The sequence below is a fragment of the Lepisma saccharinum genome, chromosome 5, assembly GCF_977018435.1.
Source record: "Lepisma saccharinum chromosome 5, izLepSacc3.1, whole genome shotgun sequence".
Lineage (NCBI taxonomy): Eukaryota > Metazoa > Arthropoda > Insecta > Zygentoma > Lepismatidae > Lepisma > Lepisma saccharinum.
This window is the reverse complement of record NC_139233.1, coordinates 72,245,995-72,272,568: the sequence shown is the minus strand read 5'-3', so window position 1 is coordinate 72,272,568 and position 26,574 is coordinate 72,245,995. Positions and strand designations below refer to the sequence as shown.

Below are 26,574 nucleotides of genomic sequence, written 5' to 3'. Positions count from 1 at the left end.
GGATAAAGGTTTATCATAATTCCATGAAGAAGGACCAAAATACATCATAATTTGTGTAAAATATTAGCTATTATTTCGATTACTCTTGGAAATGGTAAATTCAATTTGGTGGTCCACGGAACCACCCAACGCCCTTTGTGTTACAATCTGGCACCATGCCTGTTAGAGGTTAAAAATGTGTCAACTTTCAGTTTCATGACTTCCTGAAATATATTTATATATTTGCAAAATCGAATGTTGATAATCAAAAATTGATAAAATCCAATTGTAATGTAATTGTTGTTTCATGAGAGTTTTTGATTACTCACTCTTATTGATTTTTCCATTAACTGTTAATTAAAATCTTGGCAAATCAAAGGATAATATTGGAATATGCTGTCGTGAATAATTGGACGTAGGAATTGTTACATAGAGTAATTGCTTAAGTTACGTGATCAATACTGCTGTTAAACGAGCAGCACTTGTTAATTGATGCATAAATATAAACATTATTGTGAAAGAAAACTTGAATAAAAGTATCATATTGTATTAACTGCAAACTTCTCACAATCATTTTCAACCCGACTCGCAACTACTCAACAAGATGGGCAAACTATAATTTTGTGTTGTTAGTGGTGAAGGTAGACTAGATTGTGTTTAATACAAATTGTGCAATGCTCACGCAGACTGGAATATTTCTATTTCGTCATTTTTGAGCAATTGTTAAAACTTTATCTTACAGGCATTTAAGTTGAACTTTACATGTTTCGACAATATAACTTTGTTGACTCAACATTTGCATTTCAGGTTTATTTAAGTTTTACTCTCTATTGCCGCCCACACAAATTTTAAGTTCCCTGGAACTTTCAGGTGCTGTGAAAAACATGGCAAATACCTCAACTCAAAAGATTTTTGTGCGTTATGCTAATTTTGCTTGCTAACACCCCGGCCTCTAATTTTTAATATATGGTAGCTTCCCCCTTTATATAATTAACGCAGCAAGCATAACGTTACATGATGAAGCAACATCAGATTGCCTTCCTTCTTGGGACATCTTTTCTGTATTTGCTTATAAATCTCAGTTGCATATTTCTGTAGCAATCTTTATCAAAATGCAGTGCACAAATTTCCATTTTCAGCTCTGGAAAGCACCATCTTGAATTTACCACCATCTAGCAGCGAGAAAAATTGAACTACAGGGAACAACTGTAAAACAAACAAACAAACAAACAAACAAACACACACACACACACACACACACACCCCTGTTTGTCTACCCTACCATGCGAGGACATGAGCAGATCACATACAATACGAGGACATGGCTCAACTGCAATTAGTAGCGCTCAAGAAAGACGTTTTATTGAGATGAAACACCACGCGCGTCGGCATACTCAATGGCTAAATAATAACGAAGATATGACAACTTTTCTCCTTACAGGCATGTAACAGACATTACGAGGACGGTTCTCTAACTGTTGGTCATCTGTATAACCAAATGTACACCTGTGTTTTGTGTGCACAGGTCCTCGCATCGCACATAATTCTATCAACGATGCGAGGACATTGATGTCCTCGAACTGTAGATTCTGCAACAAACGAAGTGAGGACCTGAGTGTATGTATGTTGCCGCAGCTGGTGCACCACAGGGGGCAGGGAGAGGGTCGGATAAGGAGGGATGTGGCTATCGCGAAGGGAACTGTTCTAAATGAAAGCCATATGTTTCCTTCTTTGAAGTAAACCGTGTTGCGGTTAGCAAACTTACAACTTAAAAAGACTCCTGAGGGTCTGGGTTCCATTTTAGAAACAATGCCAGAAATGGAATTTCTTATCCAAGAAAAAAAAGTTGTCCAGGTAGTTTTACTGAACCTTCTCAGAATGTATAACGTGATACTGTTTCTAATTATAGTCTAATTTAATATAATTCATCTTATGTAATAAATTGTATCTCTCTTTTAATCGTACTTGCAAGCAGCCCCCTTTCTCTAGGGATGGCCAAAAAAATCCGCATTCGGAGAATTTGAAATCCGGATTCGGAAAATATAATATCCGGATTTCGGAGGGAATCCTGATTTCAGAGCGAGAAGAATACCGGAAGCAAGACAGGTTCTGGAATGATAACGGATTACAGAGAGAAAGCAAATTTTGGAGGGAAACTGATTTCGACCCATATTTTCAATAATTGTCTCATGAATTTAACAATATACTCTAATCTACCAACCCAATATCAGACTGTCTTCCACGTAGTACACCATGGACTGCATTTAGCAGACTAACGAAACTATGGCGTCTGGACTCACAGCCAGTACAATCCTACGTGGAGCTTTTTTGTGGTTTTGTGATCTGCCCATGTGTGTTTGTGATTGTCCTTTCGTCTGCTTCATCTTATCACAATTCATACTCAATGGAGCAATTGAAGGGCATCAGGGAAGGGACACATAAATGAGAGAAGTAGGGAGGCCATATCAAGATTCACACAGGAAAGATAGATTGATAGAGTTGGTGTTTTAAGTCCACTTTATGCACAGTAAGGCCAATTGGGACTGGACCTACAGTTTAAAGTGTGATCCGACAGGAGAGATAGGAATGATAGCCAAGAGGCTTTACAACAGGTGACGGACGACATCGGTTACTTTTGCAATCTATCAAAATATCGCCCTTGTGCAACTGCTACGACAGTTATGGAGTCATCGAGCAATGTGGGCATGTTTGGCGGAAAGAAAGAACTGTTGTACAATACTACTGCACATTGCTTTTCAGTTAGCCAACTATTCCTCTTTCTCAGTTTGGAATTAGCTGCAAACATAGTCAGTAGACTTAGTTACGTACTATTTAAACATTTAAAATAAGCGTGAGCCAGGATGGATCGAATTCGAAATCTGGATTCCATTCAAAATCCGGATTCCCTCCGAAATCCGGATTCTCCGTTTTTACTATACGGATACCGGATATATTTTTTTAACAAAAAAAATGGATTTGGCCATCTGTACTTTCTACATATGTATGACTTTTCCAAAAATATTACATGGAAACTTTCTTAGAAATATTAGCGAAAGTAGAAATCTTCCTTTCTACTTGTATTCCATTCATTTGCACTGTATGGATATTTTATTTCGTACTGACGTGTATGAGACTTTACGATCAACAGAAAATACATTGTAGTGCATGCCAGAAGGAAAATATATTTATTTCTAATTTATTTTTCTTATTAAACGTCGCCATTCTACCTTTTTGTTTAATCGCGACGATGATGATGAATGATGAAATTGTTATTTGAAAGGATTTATCAAATTACCGAAATCCGATAAAGTTAAAGATAAAACAACATAAATTTCATGAATAAAATTGTCCTTCATTGACATCTGACAAAATACAATTATGCCAGATATTAGCTCATCAGGTGTTTCGAGTGGATTGATTGATTGATTGTTTGCTTTATTTTACTTCGCCTTTAGTACCACTTTTGCCTAATTTTCAAAGATGAGGATGAGTGATGATATGATGAAATTGATGAATGGACACTCTCAAACATCCACGCCCAGGCCGGGATTTGAATCAGGGACGCCTGGCGTCGTAGCTCAATGTGCTAACCACTCCGCCACGGGGGCCGGCTGTTTCGAGTAGAGAAACGCACCAAGTTTATAATCATAACATTAATAATAATATATAAAAGTAATGGTTTCATTGCAAATGATGTATTTAAGGAGGGCAGGGGGTCTTTTTCCCCAAAGTTCATGGTATTATTTAAAACACCATCCCAGTTGTATTATTAAGACACAGAATGTCAACATGATTCTGATTCCGAAGCTTTTGGATATATTCATACAGTAGTTCCCAACCTTTTCTTACTGACCACAACCTTCACCAAACCCCTGCAATCACGACACACGTTCATTTGAATTTCTAATTATTATTTTTATTATTATTACATACAATTATATGTAGTATCAGATATTTAACTGAAATGAAGTACGCCCTGGTAGCCGAGCGCTTTGAGTATACTGATAAACAAACACTGTAAATTCACCTTACAGGGGTGACTTTGGTTTGTAACAAATAGACGTCCACAAAAGGCAAGTTTCCTCGTTCTAAACAAAGGTGAGTTTTCCTTCATGAACTTGGGAAGCGCATTTACGCGCCCGCGAAATGAGGGGTTGTTATACTCACCCGAGCTTAGGGGGTGTATTTGCACTGTATGCAGATGAAAGGGTGTAAATACACTCCTTTAACCAGGGCAAGCATGTTCACCACATACATTTGCTAGAGGAATAATTACAAAGCCTAGACTAGTGTGAGAAAACTCACCCGTGCTTAGAAATTGGAAACTGGCTCTTTGGGGACTCCTATTTGTGACAAAACTCGCCTCAAAAGTCGTAAACTACTGACTCTTCATGCAGTTCATCAGATGATCATTCATCTTCATCGTCGCGATTAGTTAAAATTGGTAGAAAATCGGCGTAAAAAAAAATCAAGTCCAAATTGAAATTAAGCACTTTGGTAAAATAGTTGCACTGCTAGCACACGCATATGCCGAGTATAAACTGACTATTACAATCGCACGATAGCAGCAAGCAGGAAAATTAAACTCATCATTGCTACCGGTGTTGACCGTTTGGTATAGATATTCTCAAAATAAAACGACGTATTATAGGGTAGGTAGCAAATAGTAGAAAAGCAGTATGGAATATGGAACCATTCCAAATAAAATTATATGTATTTCGCCATACACTTACTGGGGTTTCTACACTTTTTTTTAATGTCGTGTTGTCAGACCCGTAGCTAGGGATGGGCGAGGGTGGCTTAGCCTAACCTGGACCGATACCCCTTTCATCGTATTTCACGATGTCCTTCCATGCTTCTTCTTCACATGCATGTCAGAAAGAATTTATAAGTTTATTGATATCTAATAAATTTGCATCTCTTATATCGCAAACGGGAACATTTACTAGGGGCAAGTGAGACGGAACAATGCATTCCCTTCAATTTCAAAATTTTAACTAATAATTCAATTTAAATTATCTATTTCTTTTCAAAGAAAAAATAGTAATTTGTTCTTGCTCAATACGCTATCACGACGTTGATTTGTATATTAGTCATATCAACTTCATACTTATTACTATGAAAATTAGCCCTCTCACCGGTAAAATTAATATTGTTGTTCATTTTTTAAAAAATAGGAAGAAGAGTAAAAATCTTCTCACTTGCTCTCCTCGCAATGAAAGTGCTCTTGAAACCACCACAACAGCTTTTCTCAAAAGTAATACAATTCTGATAGAAGAATTTAGTTATATGTATGAATTCAAGAAGCACCGAATTCTATTCTAACTTTCAACAAAAAAGAAATAAAAAACATCTCTAGTTGCAGTTCATGTTTCATTTCTGTTTAACTATTGAAACTAAAAGTATCATGTTTTACATGTTTGAAACAAGCTCACCCCCACTCACCAATAACCCTTGAACGTCTCCTCAAGAGATCACTCCAAGCTACAGGCCTGCGTGTTGTCAGAGTTTGGCATCTACTTTACCAGAAACACGACCGAAGACACAATTTCCGTTTGCATATTCATATTGGTCTGAAAGAACTCTTTCACGATAATTTAAAAACGTCAGAAGGAAATATTCTGAACGTGCGAATTGAAAAAAAAAAAGACTAAATAAAAATAGCAATGAAAGCTAAGCAATTTGGAACAAGTAACATATGCACTGGAATATATAAAAACATGAATATTTTCAGTGGTGGTTGTTCAAGAGAATACTCACCCTTCAGTACGTATGATTCTTCCGTCCTCTGAACACTCCAATGTGTGAGCAAATACTGATTAGTTTAAATAAATTCAGGCAAGAACTTTAGAAACTCTAGTGCAGTTTAGAGTCATGCGATTGGTCAGTGTAGGGACACTGAAGACAGACCTTTCAGCCTTATATTGTATTTAGTGAAAAGCGTGGAACTACGGGGAAAAAAGGGTGCGACTCAACCGAAATGCGTTAGGGGTCAATCAAGTAATTTTCGAAAACTCACTAAAGATGGGGAAAGCTGTCATAAATTACCGATCTTTCGAACCAGAATGTCCAACCCTTCTGGTAAAATTGATGAGGCTGTGATAGGGATGAAAATGTTAAAACATTTAAGAGAGAAGGGACGGCATAGAAAGCGTGCAGAGGGATGGGGAACAACAGGGGTGTTGCACATAAACTCGCAAAAACACAATAAAAGGAGCCTGCCTTTAAGAATTGGCCTCAATGAGAGAAACATCCCTCAGATGGTTAAGGGGTTACATAACGGCACGTGTGGAGTTAGCAGGCTGGGGCGCAAGAAGAGAAAGTGAAGAGATCTCCCTTTCAGAAAGTGAAAACCGTCACTCTCTTCACATTTATTGTACTTCCCTTGTTAGTTCTAACACTTTCCCTTCTTGGAGTAAGCACTCTACGTACAAAGGTGGTACCAACTTTACCCTGTGGGTGTACCACTTCGTGGGGCTTCTTTTAAGATATTCAACAATCTTCGAAGGGCCACAAAGATTATAGATTATATTGATATTGACGGTATTTATGTGCAACGTGATTATCTTTAAGCATACAATCTAAATGTTGAATTGCATGATTTATTTATATTTCTGGCTATTTTACATCAACGTTTACAGGTTTCGCTTGACCATGAGAAAGAAAGATGTAGTAATAAATTACGGAAGTGCAATTACCGGAATTTGTTTGACGGCACAGAGAACGTCACTGGCATGAAATTTTAAGGGCCTTTGTTGGGTCACTTGCAGCAGAACATATAGTACGAGATTGCGACTATTTTAATCTACTTTATTTACTTGCTTTTCGATCGTTAGGGGTGAAATTTGAAAAGTCAATGAGGCAACGAACGAAATGATGAGTCTGAACCACTGTGCAACGTTCCTCCATCGGGATCAAACTCAATAATCCTTGATTTAAAAGTCACAATGTTAGGTTCTACATTAACATCGAGATCCATCGTGTACCTCCGTGTCAACCATAGCTTCTGAGACACTCATAAGTGAGTATCTCAGAAACTACAACAGCCAGAGGGAGAAAATTTGGGGATTGTTAAATTTAACACACAGCTAAAACACCACCACTAGACCCTGTGAAAGTTCGGCCCCCCAATCCCTGGTTTAACTCCGGCCCTCGGGATTACTTCCCTTCCCTTGCATTTTCCTTTCAATCTCTCCTTCCACCTCACCTTGCGTGCCAAGCGAGCAGATTATATTTGCGCCGGAATTACGAAGGGGGGGGGGTTCACATAACATTTATATTTTTAGTCCCTGGTTCGTTACACATGTACAGAAAGTGAAAAAAATATTTTGTTAAAAATGGACAGTAACTGTAGTTCTTGGAGTTACTTCAGCAAATCATAACATTTCTAGTAGGATTATATGGATTTATTATACGTTGCTATTATTTACATATTTACAAAGCGTTTCCATACTTATGTGCATTTACATAATCAACCAATTTCCTTAATTCAAGCAAAGGTGTACCTATGGCCTAACCATTGGTACTTTCATTAACACAGAGTTAGCCTAACTATCTCTGTAGCCTACCCTCGACTTACTTGATATTCCGACTAGTCTTGCGTTTCCTTACGCAGCATCCTCATTCAGCCCGCTAGGCATTATGATGCGACTCGGCAATATCGTACAAATGCAAATCTTTTGTAATTGGGAATCTTGTGGTTTTTCAAACAGGGGTTACCTTTACCAAATGCTACATATATTTTCCATCATTAGTTTAGCCACCATAAGTGAATTAAACTTTCGAAGTAGGTTCTTTGGCCAAATGATACATTAATTTCAGTCACCAGTCTAGCCACCATAAGTGAACTAAAACTAAGACTCTCGAAGCTGTTCATTTGCCAAGTATTACATTTTCTTCTCAATCATTCAGTCTAGCCACCCTGAGTGGACAAGACTTTCGAAGGGTCTTCGTCGTTGTGAAGGTAGTGAAGAACTGTTTTTTTTTTTCCTAAAGCCCAACTGGCCCTTTTTCATAGTCGGGGTAAACGTCCGTGAACGTGAACCCCGTAGCTTCCCCCAAACCGGGAAGCTAAAAAACAGTGGAATCTAATATCCAGCAAAAATCACAATTCATTAAGCACATACACTTACATGTAATAATATCATAGAAGTACACACATGGAAAACATATTACTTACCACTACACCTTGTAGCTGGCCGGCAATTAATTAATACAATAATACAAAACTAGTAATGGTCAACCCGACCATTACAACTCCTACTTCTTAATTTCTGTCTAGCTTGGGTATTACTTGACCTTTTATTTGAAAGATTGAGGGGCTCCCCGATTTCGCAGTGGTAGTGTCGTCTCCTTGTAATCAAGGGGTCTCGTGTTCGATACCCGATGGAGGCTCGTAGTGGTTCGGATCCCACTTTAAATTGTAGGTCCAGTCCCGATTAGCTTTACAGTGCATAAAGTGGACTTAAAACACCAAATCAATCAATCAATCTTCAAGGATATTCGAATTTCGAAGATTGCACCTGACAAGTTGGATTGTGGCACGTAATAATAATAAAATGTAACATTGACGAGTATGAAGCGGAACTCTAGAAGCTGTGAAAAACATCTGAATTTTTCAATCACATGTGATTAGAAACGCATTTCAATGAGTGTACGTAACTATTAAAGGCCGTACCAAAGATGTGAAAAATACTATACGGCCGTAGGACGGACTGGCTATTGGGACAAGCATGCATCTCTTCCCTTGCCCCAACACAATAATCGTCCCTCGTACTTGGCATCAGTCAAAAGAAGAGAAACGTAAACAAGGGGTCTCGTGTTCGATACCCGATGGAGGCACATAGTGGTTCGGATCCCACTATAAAACCAGTCCCAATTAGCCTTACTGTGCATAAAGTGGACTCAAGACACCAACTCAATCAAAACTCAAAAGAAGTGAAACGGAATTACTAAAACAAATGGGTTCTAAATCAAAATCTAATGTCCGTGTGCAAAGGCAACAGTTGTCGCTGAGGTTGTATTAACATGTTGCTAGAAAAATTCTGGATTTATCCCTACTTACACGTTATTTTTTCTTTAAAAAAAAACTGGTCACCACACCACAATCCAAAGAAAACGAAGCGCATCTGGAGTACGCAATTATGCTTGCAAGGTAAAGCACCCGAAAATATAAATTTTTGTCTGATATTTTTAAATTCCTTTGAAACAATGGCCATGATTATGACAAAAATAAATTGATTTTTTTGCAGGAACAATATTAAGATGATGGAAATAACCTAAACCTGCTTTTCCTAGATCTATTTGAGATTACTTGATACTAGGTTATTTACGTCGCCTTTCTGGCACTTTTGGCTAATCAAGACGGTGAGTATGAGTGATGATTTATGAAATTGATGAAGGGACACTCACAAAGAACAATCAACACCAGGCAGGGATCCGAATTCAGGACCCCTGGCATCGTAGCGTGCTCTGAAAACCACTACGCAAGGAAGTCCGCTCCTATGCCTACCTGAATTGATATTGGTTTATTTTGGGAATCTCTCACACAGTATGTTGTTACAAGTACAGACTTTTACAAGAAAGTTCTGTTCTCTTTGGTATAATGATAGAGCATCTTTTACAAATAGTGTTGCCCACGAGACGAGACGAGACGAGACTTTGGTCTGTCCCGTCCCGTCTCGTGAAAATCCTGTCTCGTCTCGTGTCTCGTCTCGAAAATATTCGTTTGTCCCGTCTCGAAGGGTTCTGTCTCGTCTCGTCTCATCCCGTCTCGTCTCGTAAAAGTGATCCGGGATATCATGCCAACAAAAGTCAAAAGTAGCAGAAACACAATATTTTTCCGGAAAGTTGGATAAAGCTCCAAATATTTTACCCATTGAGTGGTGAGAATAAATAAGGTTCGTTAATCATGAGGACATTAATATTAAAAATGCAGTTTGTTGGTTACTGATTGCTAGGTATCTTATGAAATCTACCTTGTGGTTTTTCTCGGTTCATACAACTGTCTATCCATCTTACATTTATACCAAGTTTGTTAGAACCTGTCCCGTTTCCCGCGCTAGCGATCGCTCGACAGTTTTGGTGCCAATGAGAAACTAGAAAAAAGTCGTCTGCTGGGCAGCGAGGAGCGAATGGAAGCCAGAAGAGAGGAGCTTACGTAGACGTTGTTGTCACGTTGCGTATTTTAATTTGCTGCCTGGCTTTGGCTTTCCCCAGCACGGAGTTCAGGCGGTCTTCAGCAGCAACACCGCTTGGTTTATTATGCTAGAAAAGCCAGCGATCAGCTACCGCGGGAAGCCGGACAGGTTGTAATAAACACGGTATAAGTGAGTGCTCTTTTTTCATTACTGCTATATTGTTAAACATCTTCTATGACATAAGTTTCAAAAAGTGTTTCTTTGTGATATTTTGCTGTTTCTTATGCCCAGCTTATGACGCACATACTTCTATGTTTTCCCTTTAGCCTCTAAGTCCGGTACCACCACCGCTTGATCTAATTTATCCTTCGGCAAGAACACATCTAGAAATATATGTCGGGGGAGGGTATCTGAGCCAAGTGTTTCAGAAAAAATGATAAGACTAACATTAACGACAACAATTAAGCAAATGTTTAAATTAATGCATTAATATACTTCATAGGTCTATTCACTTGAATATGTAAATTAATCAATTCTATTATTGTTATTGCATGACATGTTACAAAGATGGTAGAAGAATAGTAATATAACAGCACAAATATTAGCTATTATCTAGCTTACGTGTAGTTAAGATCGTCAAAATCTGCATAAAAACAGCTGTCCTGGCAAGAAAATTAATGTAAAAAAAGGTGATGAATTGAATATTTGCTGAATAAAAAAAAAATATGTTACATCCAGTTGACGAAAAATAAAGTTCCTGATTACTATTTTATGCTCATTATTATAAGTAGTAGCGTACATAAAACTTCATGGATACTGTCATTTAAAGCAGTATGATCCCAATAGAATCCTTGTTTTTTAGTAAGTTCGGCAGGAATATGTAACCCTCGATTATGCTAAACAAATATATTTTTTGTTTAGCTAGAGCAAGGCCCCAGGAGGATGCAAGAAGCCTTTCCTGCAAAAGTGTATGTTTTACGAAGCGAAGAAACGTGACAAAACCACCACGTATGGAAGGCAAACCTGCATTAATTTTATATCGCACGTTTACAGAGCCGTGCCTCCTGAAGTTATAAAAATCTCAACTTCAATGATTCTTTTAGACATGCTATAGTGAAAAAAATATGTTTAGATGCACCCAAAGTGCATCATTATCAGATTATGCATATAACGTGTTATTGGAATCAACATATTTGTGTAAATTGGGTGCCTCCCCGATGGCGTAGTAATAACGTCGATGTCTTGTAATGAAGGGTCCTCGCGTCGATACTCAATGGAGCCACAAAGTGGATCGGATCGCACTTTAAACTGTAGGTCGGTTCGCGATTTAGCCTATTTGCGAATCAAGTGGACTTCAAAAAAACAAAAAGAAACAATATCAACCTTAAGAATATTAGAATAAACTAATTCACCCGCAGGTAAGTCAAATTTCACATATCCTTCTTCATCCTCGTTCATAGACTTCCTGCAATACTCTTGTGTTGCATCCCACCAGGTGCGAAAAATGTGAAGTTATTATTTCCCCGTACTGCGTTATTTCTTTTCATAACAGTAAGGCTAAATTCTCGTTTTATCTGAACTTTTAAAAAATGTGCAAAATACGTCTCTATCTTTAAACAACCACCCTTTCTCATGTATGTGTAAAATAATCCCACTCTGTCTCAGAAAACCTCTTCCTACGATCAAATGAAGGAAACAACTCTCAAGTCTCAACAATTATAAATTTTTGCTTAAATTTCCTATCATTTATACAAACAGTAGCACATATCACGTCCTTTGGTGCAACACTGTCAACAGCTAATGTTACTTTCCTCGTCCTAATAAATTTACTTCCAACCAGTGCCGGCGCCAGGGAAATGTGACTGGGGGGTGGGGGGGAGGCTGGCAACAAAATATTGTAAGGGGGCAGTCACATTAAAACGCCCGAAAACACTACACATATATATACTTATATAATAATAATTATAATAATAATTATTATTATATTCATGTATGGTGTTTTGTGTGCGTCTTTTATTTAGAGTGGACGTTTACTGCCTAAATTTACTTCTTGATTACGAGTTTATCTCCACATGATTCGTTTTAATAAAGACATTAATTATTTTTTATTGGTAAGTTGCGTTGTCTCTAGTGGCCTATTTCAGTATTGCAAAACATTCAAAATTTTATAATTCATCGTCTTTCTTGAGATGAAACTACTGATATAAATATTTAAGTTATAAGATAATAATATAAATGATGAAAATAATGCTTCTAAGAATTTAATTTTCTTGCAAAATAAACGTGACGTTGGAAGAAATGAATCTTCTTAAGTATTAGAAACAATGTGAGGCACTTAGTGAAGTGCAATTCTCCTGCAGGAGAATTCTGCTCTATGTGCTTTGGAGAACACATTGCGCACCTTTGGTACGTCCAGTACTTGACATTTCTTCTCAATGGCAAGAACAGCCAAATGAGGCAGTTTGCATCCAGCATCCTGTTTCGAGCAAGCCTTTTCAAAGATTTTAAGGACAACCATCTTCGAAACGCTGAAGAGTTTTGGGCAAAATTTGTGTTTCACCTTTCAGGGAAACGTTATCACATGATAAAAAATCAGACAAAGATTACAGTTATCTCATAATTCAAGAAATACCCTGACCCTGGCAATACTTACTCTTACTCTTACAGGCACCTATGGAGTTCGCTACTGCAGGTCAACCTCGCCCTATGTTTGGTGTTTGCCCCCTGAAGCAACGGTGTCCATTGTTCAAAGCGAAACCTTTGTCAGTGGGGAACGGCGAAAAATAGTCTCGGAATACACCCTGGTCGTAGACAAGCTGCCGCCACCCTGACATTGCTGTCAGCTTCCCTCTGAAGTTTGATAAAACTACTTTGTGAAATGTGTTTAATAACGAGTGAAAATATAGACAGTAGATACTACATGTATTTTGCTCATAAACTTGAAGGCTAAATTTACAGAATAAAAAGAACAGCTACAACATTCCTTCATCTGATTTACAGAAAGGCTAATCGGGACTGGACCCACAGTTTAAAGTGGGGTTCAAATCACAATGTGTCTTCACCGGGTATCGAACCCGGGACCCCTTGATTACAAGGCGACGACGCTACCACTGTACCATCGGGGAGTCCCCTCATAGAACAAAGTTTCCTTCTACGACGATTATACAGAACTTAGTGCACTTCCTTCATTTGAAATCTATTCTATATCAGTCTCAGTATTTCGTTATTACAATCCAAAAAATAGTATTCTCCTTAAATAAGAAATAAAGAAATAAAAAAACCAACAACATTGGAAATAATCTTGAAACGGACGTAAAAACAAAATCGAATCCAACCACCTGCAGAATGCCTGAGGGAAACAACAAGAATTTTCTCAACAAAGACATATCCGAAATTTATGATTTCCTGTGTCCTGAGAGTCCTGTGTTCGAATCTCGGCCTGGGCATCAATGTTTTTGTGAGAGTCCCTTTCATCATATCATCGCTCATCCATATCTTCGTGTTTAACCAAAAGCAAAAAGCGAAGTAAAATAAAGAAATCAATAAACAATCAAATTAATCAAGTTTTAAGTTACTTATAACTTGTATGTGTAAATTGTAAAATATATAGTTACTAACTTAGATAAAGGAATACTGTATCTTTGCTAAATGATCTCTACGTCAATGAAAATATTTCTGTTGTGTCACGGAGGGAAATCATGACAAGCAGTTATTCTGTCACACTGAGATGAGACTCGCATCCACGAGTAAATACAGCTAACTGAGCAAGCCCACAGACGTTCATACTTTCATCTATTTGAAGAAAAAAAACAACTTAAAATTATGATTTCAATTTTTCGTTTTGACATAGCTTGTTAAGTGTCCAATCCTCTCCTCATCTGTAATTCTGATACTTTAGCCTTTGATTTTATTTCGATTTTTGTTATCTAGCATCGCTTTTGTGTCACTTTTGTCTAACGGCGACGGCGATGATGCGTGACAATATGATGAAATGGAAGAAAGGGCACTCACAAAGAACACACACATATCCAGGCTGGGATTCGAACTTGGGAACCCTCGAGTCGAGTCGCACCGCGACACTGTGATAACATAACCACTCCACCAAGGCGATCGACAATTTTATTTCGTAACAAAGAAATATTTTTGAGTGAATACACGTTATGAGGAAACAAAATATCAACACTTTTCACAACAAAAATATGCAATCTGCTATTTCGTTTGAAAAATTCTACATTCCTCTTCTATAGTAATTTTCTTACTACCCACAAGTATTACGCAGCGGCAAGGTTGTGTGAAACTTTTCCAGAAACTGAAATTTCTTCAAGGCAAAACCTTCGCAATTGTCTCGTTGGCGACAGAAAGTGTCCCTGCTCGTCTCCACCAGCCAGCAAGATATTTCTATACTTCAGAACCAACCTGTCAATAAACTTGCTTAATAGGCAGCCTCCTCCCCCTTTTAATGGAATGCAAGAATGTAGGGAAATAGGTTAATCTGGTGAAGTTTCGATGAGTCGACGCTTGCTTTATGAGGAAAAAAAACGGGGTAACTTCAATTGTACCGGTATATATAGTCCTCTATGCATGAAATGTAGGTAGCGTCAAGGCGAGCCTCATCAAGAGATGCTGCGGGCCGCGAGCTTGACATGGCTGACTTACATCAGTGCCCGATGCCAGAGCCGTTGTTAGGAAGCACGAGGCCCTTATATTTTGAAAAATGAATATGTATACACCTTCAATTCTTCGTAAAATTATACACTAAAACTCACATAGTTATTAATAGGGTGCGGATATGTAGGCACTAGAAATAGCTCAAATAGGCAGAAAAATAGGCGCCCAAAAGGATCAAAATACACTTAAAAAGCACTGAAATAGGCACTTAAAAGGCATCCTAAAATTAAAAATTAAAAATTGCACTAAAATTGGCTAAAAATTCTGCCATTAAAAAATTGTCACTCTTTGTGAACCGTTATTTCATATGCTTCTTATCTTACGTTGCTTTCCGCCATTTTACTGAATCGCGACGATGAGGATGGAGGATCATTAAATGAAATTGCTGAAATACCGAGTACAGGAATCACACGCGGAACCTTGGGCCGCCTAGTCCTTTGGTATTTTGAAACCAAGGATATCTTCACAAATTTGAAGCGTAGCCACCTTATATCCTTTTACAAGCACAACAAAACAAATGAGTACTGTGACTCCTACAAGCTTCCAGTTGAAATAAAACAGGGTTTTGTCGGAGTACGAGTCAACAACCTATTTCCAGTTTGCTTACCCTGATTAAGCGACATTTGGAATTTTCAAAGATCTGACATTCCCTCAAATCTGTCGAATATCAGATTTCAGTCAGTTCAATTTAAACAAAGGCTTGCCTTCTTCAATGCAGGGTAAGTCAAAGGGGGGGGAGGAAGCCGAAGTAAGCAGAAATTGCAGAATAGGCATTTCAGGCACGGTTAAGCAAAATAGGCACTAGCCCAAAAAATAGGCAATTATAGGCAGGATGAAAATGCGTTCTTGAACTAGAAACGCCATGAAACGAACTTATAACATTGAAGCCTACGTTATGCTATAGAAGAATAGAAAAGGCAAATGGGCAAAAATCTGCACACTAGTTATTAATATTGCGTAATTATTACCCCCTTTCAATTTCCCTTCAACCATCAACGAAATTTGGCTGCGTGTAGAGGATATCAAGACAACAATTTTCCGTAATAACTATTGCTACTTCAGGACCTATTTCAGATCCACCAGCCCTCGAAAAACATAATATTCTTATCTTGTGTATATGTAACCATGCACTGCAGATTCATTCATCTATGCCAACATACTAAAGACATGAAGCGGGATCATAGCCCAGTCAACAAGGGATGATTTTGGGGTCCAATAAGGAAAGAAATCAGGGAAAACTGGAACAAATTTTATTGCTTTCCTGAAAGGGTTCTTAACAACATATTAATTTTGCACGGCTCTACAACCCAAATTTGGCCGCCATCTTGGAAAAATGGCGCCCAAAATAGTTTTTTTTTTTGCAAATATCTCACTTGGAAAGCATTGCATAGAAAGAGGTTATGAGAAAAATGAATCTACATAAAATTCTCTACAAAAAGGTTCTGTGCATTTTTCTTCTAGGATGCGCCTTTTGGGTGCTAAATGAGCGAGAAATTTTACTTTTTTTTTCCTCACTCCACTTTGCAAGAGAGAAAGACAAGGAAACGTTTTTGCACTGTAACTTGCATAGGTACTAAAATACCTATTCTAAATGTTCTAAGGACTTTCTTGAAAATGTATTTTCAAGTGGTAATATATGTATATTAATCACTCGTAAACAATAATTTTATAGTATTTAATACAAAACAAATGAATATAATGTCTGTATTTCTTGCTACTGTTAGAAACCAAACCATCCCTTGTCTTTTACCAGCAAGAATTCTTGTAATAAATATGAAAAATATCATCACAGTTGTCGTGAGCTTTCAGATCGAAGCAAAAGTTACAGACCATAATCTACCCAGGGATTTCAAACCGAAGTGATGATGACATGTCCCCCTTTAGTCTATAGTAAAACATTCCCCGTGCAAGCGCGAACAACAGACGTGCTACGATGTACGGTATTGAGAACTTGGCGCAGTTGGAGCGACACGTGCAGCTTGCTTCGAAAAGTTGCATTTATCTCTTAAGATTAGCTTCCGTCTCTTCTATACTCTGTCCCGGGAATCTATGGAGCCAGCGAATGAAAACAAGTCTCTGCGCAAGTAGTAACTCGAGAGGGCTCGAGGAATGAACACGTGAGAGGAAACGGGGTTGCGTGGCGTGGGAAAATAACTGAAAGGACTAGCCGTTTACAGGAGCGTGTACTGCTTCGCTCCGCCCACTCGCTTTCTTCCCTACTCTACTGTAATACGCGACCTTGCTCCAGAGATTCCGAGGACAGAGGATAGAACAGTGTCGGATTTTGAACACATGAATATATTGCAATGTTCACAGATCATTGAACACTTTAGCCCAATTTTCCTACAGCTTCAAGGCCCCTTATGAAACTCAGACTGTGCAGTTTCTTGTCTGTTGTGATACTTTCAGAGAGTGCTACACAGAGATCATAAAGATAAGACTTCTTCGTTTTCCACATCCTTACCTCATCAGCTATAAGGGGTACGGGGCAAGTTTGTACTTAAAGTTTTCTCTGAATTGATCTTGATTTTTTAGTAAAATATTATTTAAATTAAAACTGGATACAACGCATCTCTGATTTTTACTTCAGAAGTGATCGCTTCTGTGAATCTTTCTCATTTTGTTCAAACTTGACATTTGCCAAATGCTCAACATTGAAGACATTCCAACATCATGAGCATTGGAAGGATTGGTTTTCTTATTCCCTATTAATCTTGTAACTATTGGCTTTATACAATCAAAAGCAGGGATCCCCGATGGCGTAGTGGTAATGTTGTCGCCTTGTAATCAAGGGGTCCCCGGTTCGATACCCAGTGGAGGCACATAGTTGTTCGAATCCCACTTTAATCCAGTCCCGATTAGCCATATTGTGTATAAAGTGGACTTAAAACTCAAATGCAATCAAAACAATCAATCAAAAGCAGGGAATGGTGGCTAAGATGAGAATCACTGACAAAAGAACTGAGAGTCTTGTTTATCTCTTTATGTACGAGACTTTCGTGCATCGACATGCAGCTCATCCATTTTATCTGTGAACTGGTAACTAACTAACTAACTAACTCTCTAGCCTTCTTAAACCCGAAGGTTTATGGCTGCAGCAACACAAGCCTTCTATCTGTCTCTATCCTGGGCAAGATCAATCTTTCCCATCCTTACCGATTTCCTTTAGGTCCATCGCAACGTTATCCCTCCATCTTCGTCTTGGCCTTCCTACTGGTCTCTTACCATCAGGTTTCCCAAACAGTTTCCCAATTGCCTATCTGTGAACTAGTAGACATGCCAAAAATCCACTTAGTTAGCATTGAGTTGATCATTCCTCTGCCATCCCCACAACTGTTCTTGGAGCGCATCACGGACGGCTCCATCGTCATATCTGACAAGATCCCAGACCAAACCTTTTCTGATCGTGTTATTGTGGTTTGAATTGTTGTTTTAAGTTTACTTTAATCACAGATAGACAATCGGGACTGGACCTACAGTTTATAGTGTGCTCCAAACCACTGAGAAATGTGCCTCCACCGGGCATTGAATACAGAACCCCTTGATTACAAGGGCGTTTTATTGTGAAATAACCTTTTCGGACCAAGTCAATATGTTCCTTTGAAGTTATCTTCTATTTTTGACAAAATATATTATCTCCTGCACTCAGGGACGCTAAACTATATCCTGTAAGCACTGCATGCAGTGATAAAAGCAATTGAACCCATAAATGACATTCTATGAGAAAGAACAAATGTAAAAAATCTAGTATTATAGAAGAGAATTACCACAAAACTTCATGTAAAACATGTTTCCACGAGCTCCGCACTTCCAAATCGGCGCGGAAAAAAATACTTAAAATTTCTAGCTCATCTAGCACCTAAACAGCGCATCCTAGAAGAAAAATGCACAGAACCTTTTTATAGAGATTTGTATGTAGATTAATTTTTGTTATAACCTCTTTTGCTCTAAATGCTTTCCAAGTTAGATATTTGGAAAAAAAACTTATTTTGAGGGCCAATATCCAAGATGGCGGCCAAATCTGGGGTGGTACAGGCGTGCAAAATTAATATATTGTTAAGAACCATTTTATGAAGATAATAAAATTTGTTCCAGCTTTCCCTGTTTTTTTCCTTATTGGACCCCCTTGTTGACTGTTGGTAGCAGAGAATCTGACAGAACGACATTCCTGATTTTAAATTTCGTTCAATTCACGTACGTTGCTTAACGTGTTTGATACCTTTACGTTACATATTTTATAAGTTTTATTAAGAGATATTTATATCTTGGAGGCTATCCTTCCTTGTCTGTCAGTAGCGTATTAAACATTTTGTCGTTTTACAATAGAAAAAATGTTAGTGGCATCGGCATGTGATTCATGGCTGTAAGCATACAGGATAAAAGTGGTATATTTTGAGGGCTCGTACTGTCAAAATAAGACCTCAACGAACAAAATGTTATCGAAAAATTTCGTTCACATTGATGTCGTTTACATGCTGTGGAAGGATGTCGGTGTTTCACAACGACACCCTGTGTTAGTGTATATCCATATACGTATATAAATATAAATGTGTTTGCTATTATATCTTTACCAATGCTCTAAGTGTATTCGGGGAGTTGTATTCCCCTCCTCAATAGAATATTTTATGGAAAGAATACCCCCAAGGCTAGAACAACTTCTCTCACCTAACAATTTTTCAGTACGAGCGCTGATCTTTACACATGGTATCGAACAAATATGAATATTTCAGTTAGTATGGTATAGTTGCGTATTTGTAGAACACAATGTAGCTTAGCTCTCCTATAATATTTCTCTCTCACCTTTCTCGCTCACCAAGGCCGATGACGCCCCCCCCCCCCCCCGAAAATCAACAACTGTTATTTTTAACGTTTGAATATCGCGGAAACTATTAGTTTTCTGATTTTGAAATTTAGAATACTGAAACACCTCCTGAACACGAACATGATGCATTATATATTCGTATATTCTCGATTGACCCTTGATAATCTTCATTAGATAACATGTCCTCGTTGGCACGCCCGATCCTTCTTTCAGGTAAATAACGGAATCAATTACAGATACAGAGATAACATTCTATGAACTAAAAATAGTATCACTTTCTACAATAGGATATAATATATCGACCTGCTCGTCTGTCTATCTAAAATGAGAGTTAAATATTGATATTTCCGATTGATAAAGGCCTGTGGAGTATCGCGTTTACCTTGTAAATGCTGCTGCAACTTGTTTAGCATCTACTGTCACAGTAGGGCGTAATTTTTAGAATTACTAAAAATATATGCTTTTGGCTTCCTGATTTGTCGGCAGAATAGTAAGAACAATTAAATCCTAAACACGAAAACGATATAGAACACGAAGGAATGGAAGTGTACAGTGTACGAGTTACAGAGGCTTAACTACAAACTTAGAGACCCCTGCCAATGTTTCAAGATAGATCCCCAATTGATTTGTACAAATTGTTCGCAAATTGAAAGATCGTTGAATTTTCAACACTTACGTGCAAAAGAGATGTTCTGAATTGATTTCTATGCCACGCATATGAAAAATACATTACTGAAAATATAATATATCCAAAAATAGATTATATTAATTAATTTCAATTTTCCGGAAAACTGGATGTAGGAAAGTGATTTTCCTCTGTAAGATATTAGAACTCATGCGCTATGTATTTAATTGAATGGTTAAAAATGGTTTATTGGAAGGAAGGGAGGGAAGAAAGAAACATAAATAGCGAGAGAAAAGCGGGTTGGCTCACTTCATATCACGACCCCTGACTCTTGTCATTCCATCCATCCTGCAGTTACGCCCCTAATGAGCTACGAATCAAGCGTTGAAACCACTGGTAAGTTATGAATGTTTTTGTCCTCTTTGGTGTGTCCTCCAATTGAATAATTCATATGCGTCTGAGTGAAAAGCAAAGAAAAACAAAGAAGGGTATAAAAGGGAAAATGATTTTTAAAATCATGGTACAGATTACAAAGAGAAGTAAAACTGGAAAATTGTCATTCTTAGTGGTTTCGTCGACATGACCAAAAGGCAAACCTGAAAGGGCATGGACTCGGTGGAAGCTTTCTTCCCAGAAGCGAGGGGGAATTATAGTAAACACATGTCCACGGTGCACCCTGGGAGGTCTTTGTCCCCTGCGTGGAGAGGAGGTGGGGGCAGTAGAGAAGTACTGTGACGAGCACGTGACATTCAGTCCGAGGACTTCACCCCCTCTCGCCCCGGACCCTTGGCGGGCTTTCGTGACCTTGAGGAGAGCCGAGTGTGAAATCCGAGATGTATTACTTATGCCTACAGACCGTTAATATAGGGACATTTGTGTGAGTGTGTATATCGCTACAGGCACCAGACCTACGTTCCGAGCCACGCCTGGGAAAAGGACCACAGACTGAGAAAGCATTGGGATGCTTGAATATATTGTCGAGACGATCCGAGGACGTCCTCGCATCTACGGTCGGCAAAAAATGTCCTCGGACTGCTGATGTGTTAACACATGGAAGTCCTCGTTTACACGGGTAAACCAACGCACGCACGCACAGACAGACAGACAGACAGACAGACAGACAGACAGACAGACAGACAGACAGACAGACAGACAGACAGACAGACAGACAGACAGACAGACAGACAGACAGACAGACAGACAGACAGACAGACAGACAGACAGACAGACAGACAGACAGACAGACAGACAGACAGACAGACAGACAGACAGACAGACAGACAGACAGACAGACAGACAGACAGACAGACAGACAGACAGACAGACAGACAGACAGACAGACAGACAGACAGACAGACAGACAGACAGACAGACAGACAGACAGACAGACAGACAGACAGACAGACAGACAGACAGACAGACAGACAGACAGACAGACAGACAGACAGACAGACAGACAGACAGACAGACAGACAGACAGACAGACAGACAGACAGACAGACAGACAGACAGACAGACAGACAGACAGACAGACAGACAGACAGACAGACAGACAGACAGACAGACAGACAGACAGACAGACAGACAGACAGACAGACAGACAGACAGACAGACAGACAGACAGACAGACAGACAGACAGACAGACAGACAGACAGACAGACAGACAGACAGACAGACAGACAGACAGACAGACAGACAGACAGACAGACAGACAGACAGACAGACAGACAGACAGACAGACAGACAGACAGACAGACAGACAGACAGACAGACAGACAGACAGACAGACAGACAGACAGACAGACAGACAGACAGACAGACAGACAGACAGACAGACAGACAGACAGACAGACAGACAGACAGACAGACAGACAGACAGACAGACAGACAGACAGACAGACAGACAGACAGACAGACAGACAGACAGACAGACAGACAGACAGACAGACAGACAGACAGACAGACAGACAGACAGACAGACAGACAGACAGACAGACAGACAGACAGACAGACAGACAGACAGACAGACACACACACACACACACACACACACACACACACACACACACAAAAAAAAAAAAACTATCAACTTTACTCGTTCAACTAATGTGCTGTATCACTCAGTAACACTAATAGTTTCTTTACAATAAATGTTTTAGTGTCACCGGACTATATGTACAACCTTTATAATTTTATGTGTATTATTAGGATAAGTTCTAATGTGAGTTATATAAAATACATACCTCAGACATGGAGTTTCAAAATCATCTTCAGCTTTCAAACCAGAAAGCTCGATAGGGTTATCTGCAATGAAAATTTCTTTACTCTTAATAGTATGAGCCTCTTCTTCAAATTCTCTGTTAATTTCATTCTCCACTACATCTTGCTGATATTTAACAGAGTGTCCTAAGGTTGTCTCAGATGTGAGTTCATGTTCCATCTTGCAAGTTGTTGCAAATTCTTGTGCTTCGAATTTGAGTTCAAAATCAGGCTCTTTCAAATAGGGAATTAATACACTTTTTTCTCTATCACAGGTCAAGTTCAAGTTGCCTTTTAAAGGATCTTCCACAGCCAAATCAAATTCCTTTGACTCATTATTGAATGACGATTCAATCTCCATCCTCTAGTCTTCTGCACTTGCTGCTGAAATTTCTTTAGCTGTAGTTGACAGTGTGTCGAGTGTCTTGACATTTCTGTTTTTGAGCAGCATACAATGTTTACTAGATGCCCCATGTTGTGATTTCAAACTGAAATCTGGTAGTTCACTACTAAAAATAGAAAGACATATTTATACAGAGATGGGCAAGATGACATGAATTCTTTTACCAAGTACAATAGTATACTTAGTATAAATATAATAATAATTACTTGTAAAAGTAACCCATAGAAAGAAGCAAATCATGGAGTCTCTCGTGAATGCACAGCCTCTGAGGATGGAAACTCTTCAAGTTCACACTTTTCCAACTTTTGGTGCAAAGTAAAAAAACAAAAAATACCTCGAGAACTATTTGTTGTAGGGAAATGAGTTTCCTTTGAAATGACAAGGCTTGTAGTGTAGGTGACATTTGTACAATGTACCTCCAAATAATGAAAGTTAAACAAAGAAGTAGAAAATAGAAATTTTACCTCCAAAAATTGGCATTCGGTATACCTCTGTGACTACCACAATGCACCAAAGTGAATGAGAAATGTATTATGTAGCAGTGGTACATTCCTACAAACATCAGTTGCATTGAAAAAAGTCTAATATTTCTTGGGGAAAAAATAACAACAAAGGACAATATTTTGAATAGCCTTACTAGCTACCCAAAATTTATTTATTTTCACGCAAACTTTCCAATTGTTCCTCCTTCACATAATTTTTACAGCACATGAGGCATTAATATCGGGATGACCTTTGTGGTAGACAATTTTCAATCAGTATCCTGCTTTGCACAGTTCATACAAGAGCAAACTACACAGATTGCATGAGAAGTTATTTTACAAAAGCCATAAGGATCTTCACAAACTTCATGAGCTTCAAGGAATGTTCTACTGGAAAAATATGTCTAACAAGTTACACTAATATGACTTATGGAACATTGAGTTACTGAGTTTTGTTTCTAAGTCCACTTTATGCACATAATGGCTAATCAGGACGGGACCTACAGTTTAAACTAAGATGTAAACCACTGTGTGTCTCAATTGGGTATTGAAACTGAGACCTCTTGATTACATGGCAAGAAAGATGGCCAACTATTGGAACGTTCCCACACACAACCACTGGTGCTTTATATCATGATATGTTAAGATGTTTCTCTCCACCGAATTTTATATTCCTATCTTTAGTAATTTCTCAGAAATGGACAAGAACAGTTTTTAAACTCACGAAATTTCACACTCATGCTTATGGTGATATCAAAGCATTAAGCCGTAACAAGTGTGGCGTAGTCCCTGGGACCTTCTGCTTAGTACAATGCTCTCGTTCTCGGAAGAAATAATAACATGCACTTCTCTATCCTTTTCAGTAGCTTCATATTTTGGAATATCACGTAACCCCCGGTGCCACTTCGCTCGCTGTATTTTAGTTTCAGAGCAGTAGCCACTCATGGGTACCAAGGACCATACGATGCACTTCAGATAAGTCTTTTGGTATGAAACCTGGTGCGAGAATCAGATTTGACAATCCGTGTTTTAGATGGAAATGTCATTGCCACACTTAAAGAAGTTAGAAGGGGAAGTGAATTATCAGATATGGATTCTGATAAAAGTGATAATGAAACATTTTCGTCCATTATGCTTTCCCCTTTTTGACATTGTGCAGACATTTTTTGTGTGCGACTTTGCTATGTGATTTTGTTATATTTGAGTAACTGCATGTTTGTTCTGTGATAATTGACCATCGAAAAATCATTTCTTGTATTTTACAGTCATATGACAATATATTTACAGAAACGTTTACAGATATGTGTCCGATTTTTGAAGCATTAGATAAATTGAGTAATAAACATGGAAATAACAAAAATACTGGATAAAGGTTTATCATAATTCCATGAAGAAGGGCCAAAATACATGATAATTTGTGTAAAATATTAGCTATTATTTCGATTACTCTTGGAAATGGTAAATTCAATTTGGTGGTCCACGGAACCACCCAATGCCCTTTGTGTTACAATCTGGCACCATGCCTGTTAGAGGTTAAAAATGTGTCAACTTTCAGTTTCATGACTTCCATGGATAGACAGACATGCAAAACAACATAATTTATATCTTGTTAACATTGAATGTGCAAAAAATGTGAGATCATCACATGTATATGTTTCCGAGATAACAAAACCTCACTTTTAAATGATTGTTGCCTCTCTCGGTCAATGGGACTAGCTGGTCAAGCTTATTTTTGTTGCATAAGTTATTATTTGATAAGTTCATCAGTCTACCCATCTGTCTTTATGACTCGAAGAGTTTTTTCTCACATCTTCACAGTAAACATGGGTGGATATATGGATTGACAGATGCATATGACCGTCATACAAGAGTACTTTCTCACTTTTTCCTAATCAGTACATTCAAGGAAAATTCTGTTGATTTCCATTTAGATGCTCGATATTCAAAACTACAAAACTCCAGTCTACATGTTCAAAATACTTAAAGAATTTTTATTTTATATTTTTTTCCAAAAATGATTATCTGAAAACAAATTAAAAACACTATGTAGCAAAATTTGCAAAGTCTTGATGCACTAACTTACCAATCTGAATCAGCAATCTTGACACAAGAACTAATATTTGATATTTCGGTGAACAATTCATTTGAAAAAGCTTCAATTTTTTCTAAGATTTCAATATTTGGCATCTCTTTTCCTGCATGATTCATTTTAGCAAACTGAAAATAAAAAAGCAGAAATTGGTCACATGGACATGATGTAAGCACAAAGAACTAAATGTAACAGAAACAGGACAATACTATATATATTCTTTTCATGTTAGTTAAAACGGAGGTCCATAGTTACAAAAAAACAATGATGATGAAAATATATACTCTAACAAATTCTGAAGTGTTGGAAACAGATTCAATCTAATAAGAGACAGTGCAATAATACTGGCTGTACGTATCTACTCGGCACAACAGATGTGCAACTGTTGGGATGCATTTGCAGCTCAACTCTCCCAACTCATTTTCCCTTTGCTACTATTCCTCAACTCTGTTGTGTCAAAATGATGGCATTGCAGAAACTGTGTGTGCATCGTGCTCCGTGGTAGGGGAGGGGTGGAGCAGACTTCATCTTGGTCAGAGCTGCAGGGATGAAGGGGGAGGCATGCGAAAGTTTCTAGCTGAAGGGTCTTTTGTTTGTAGTCCCTTTATATCTGTTGGAAGACGTATTCAGCTATAGGGGCATTCCATGTGAAATCAACAAGTAAAGAGGCACTATTCAACCTTACATTTTTTTGATTCATTTTAAATTTGGTATATTGGAAGGACCACTTGAGGTAGGAAAATATGCAACTTTGTAGATCCATATCTTTTGTATTTCCGAAATTACAGTGTTGCAAACTGTTCGATTTTGACAATTTCTTCCACCATCTTGTTAACTTTAAATTACAATATTTTGACAACCAGGGCACATACAGAAGTGATTCGGATGGCGTTGTAAAGGTCTTTACGAGCTCTTTCACACAAGATGTAGCATGTCTATGCCAGAATAAAAAAAGAATTGAAGGTGATGTAAAGAAAATTTTGGTATCCATTTTTCTCAAAAATGGGTCTATTAATTTTTCAAAAAATTACATGTTATACATACACTATTACTCAAGAAGTATACAAAATTTTAAAATGGGATGCCAATGGGATCTGGAGTTATGTT

The 26,574-nt window shown here is 38.1% G+C and overlaps 1 protein-coding gene across 2 annotated transcripts in view; it reads right to left on the bottom strand.

Annotated features, from left to right (window-relative positions):
• The window catches only part of LOC145987877 (uncharacterized), a 366,758-nt gene that overhangs the window by 322,877 nt on the left and 17,307 nt on the right, over window positions 1–26,574 (bottom strand). For both annotated transcript variants that reach the window (XM_083122663.1, XM_083122656.1), the window contains exons 2-3: window positions 25,462–25,595; window positions 22,478–23,002 (exon numbers count right to left, since the gene is read on the bottom strand). In XM_083122663.1, the coding sequence (XP_082978789.1) occupies window positions 22,478–22,854 (377 nt within the window). In that variant the 5' untranslated portion in view covers window positions 22,855–23,002; window positions 25,462–25,595. The remainder of the gene's footprint in view (window positions 1–22,477; window positions 23,003–25,461; window positions 25,596–26,574) is intronic.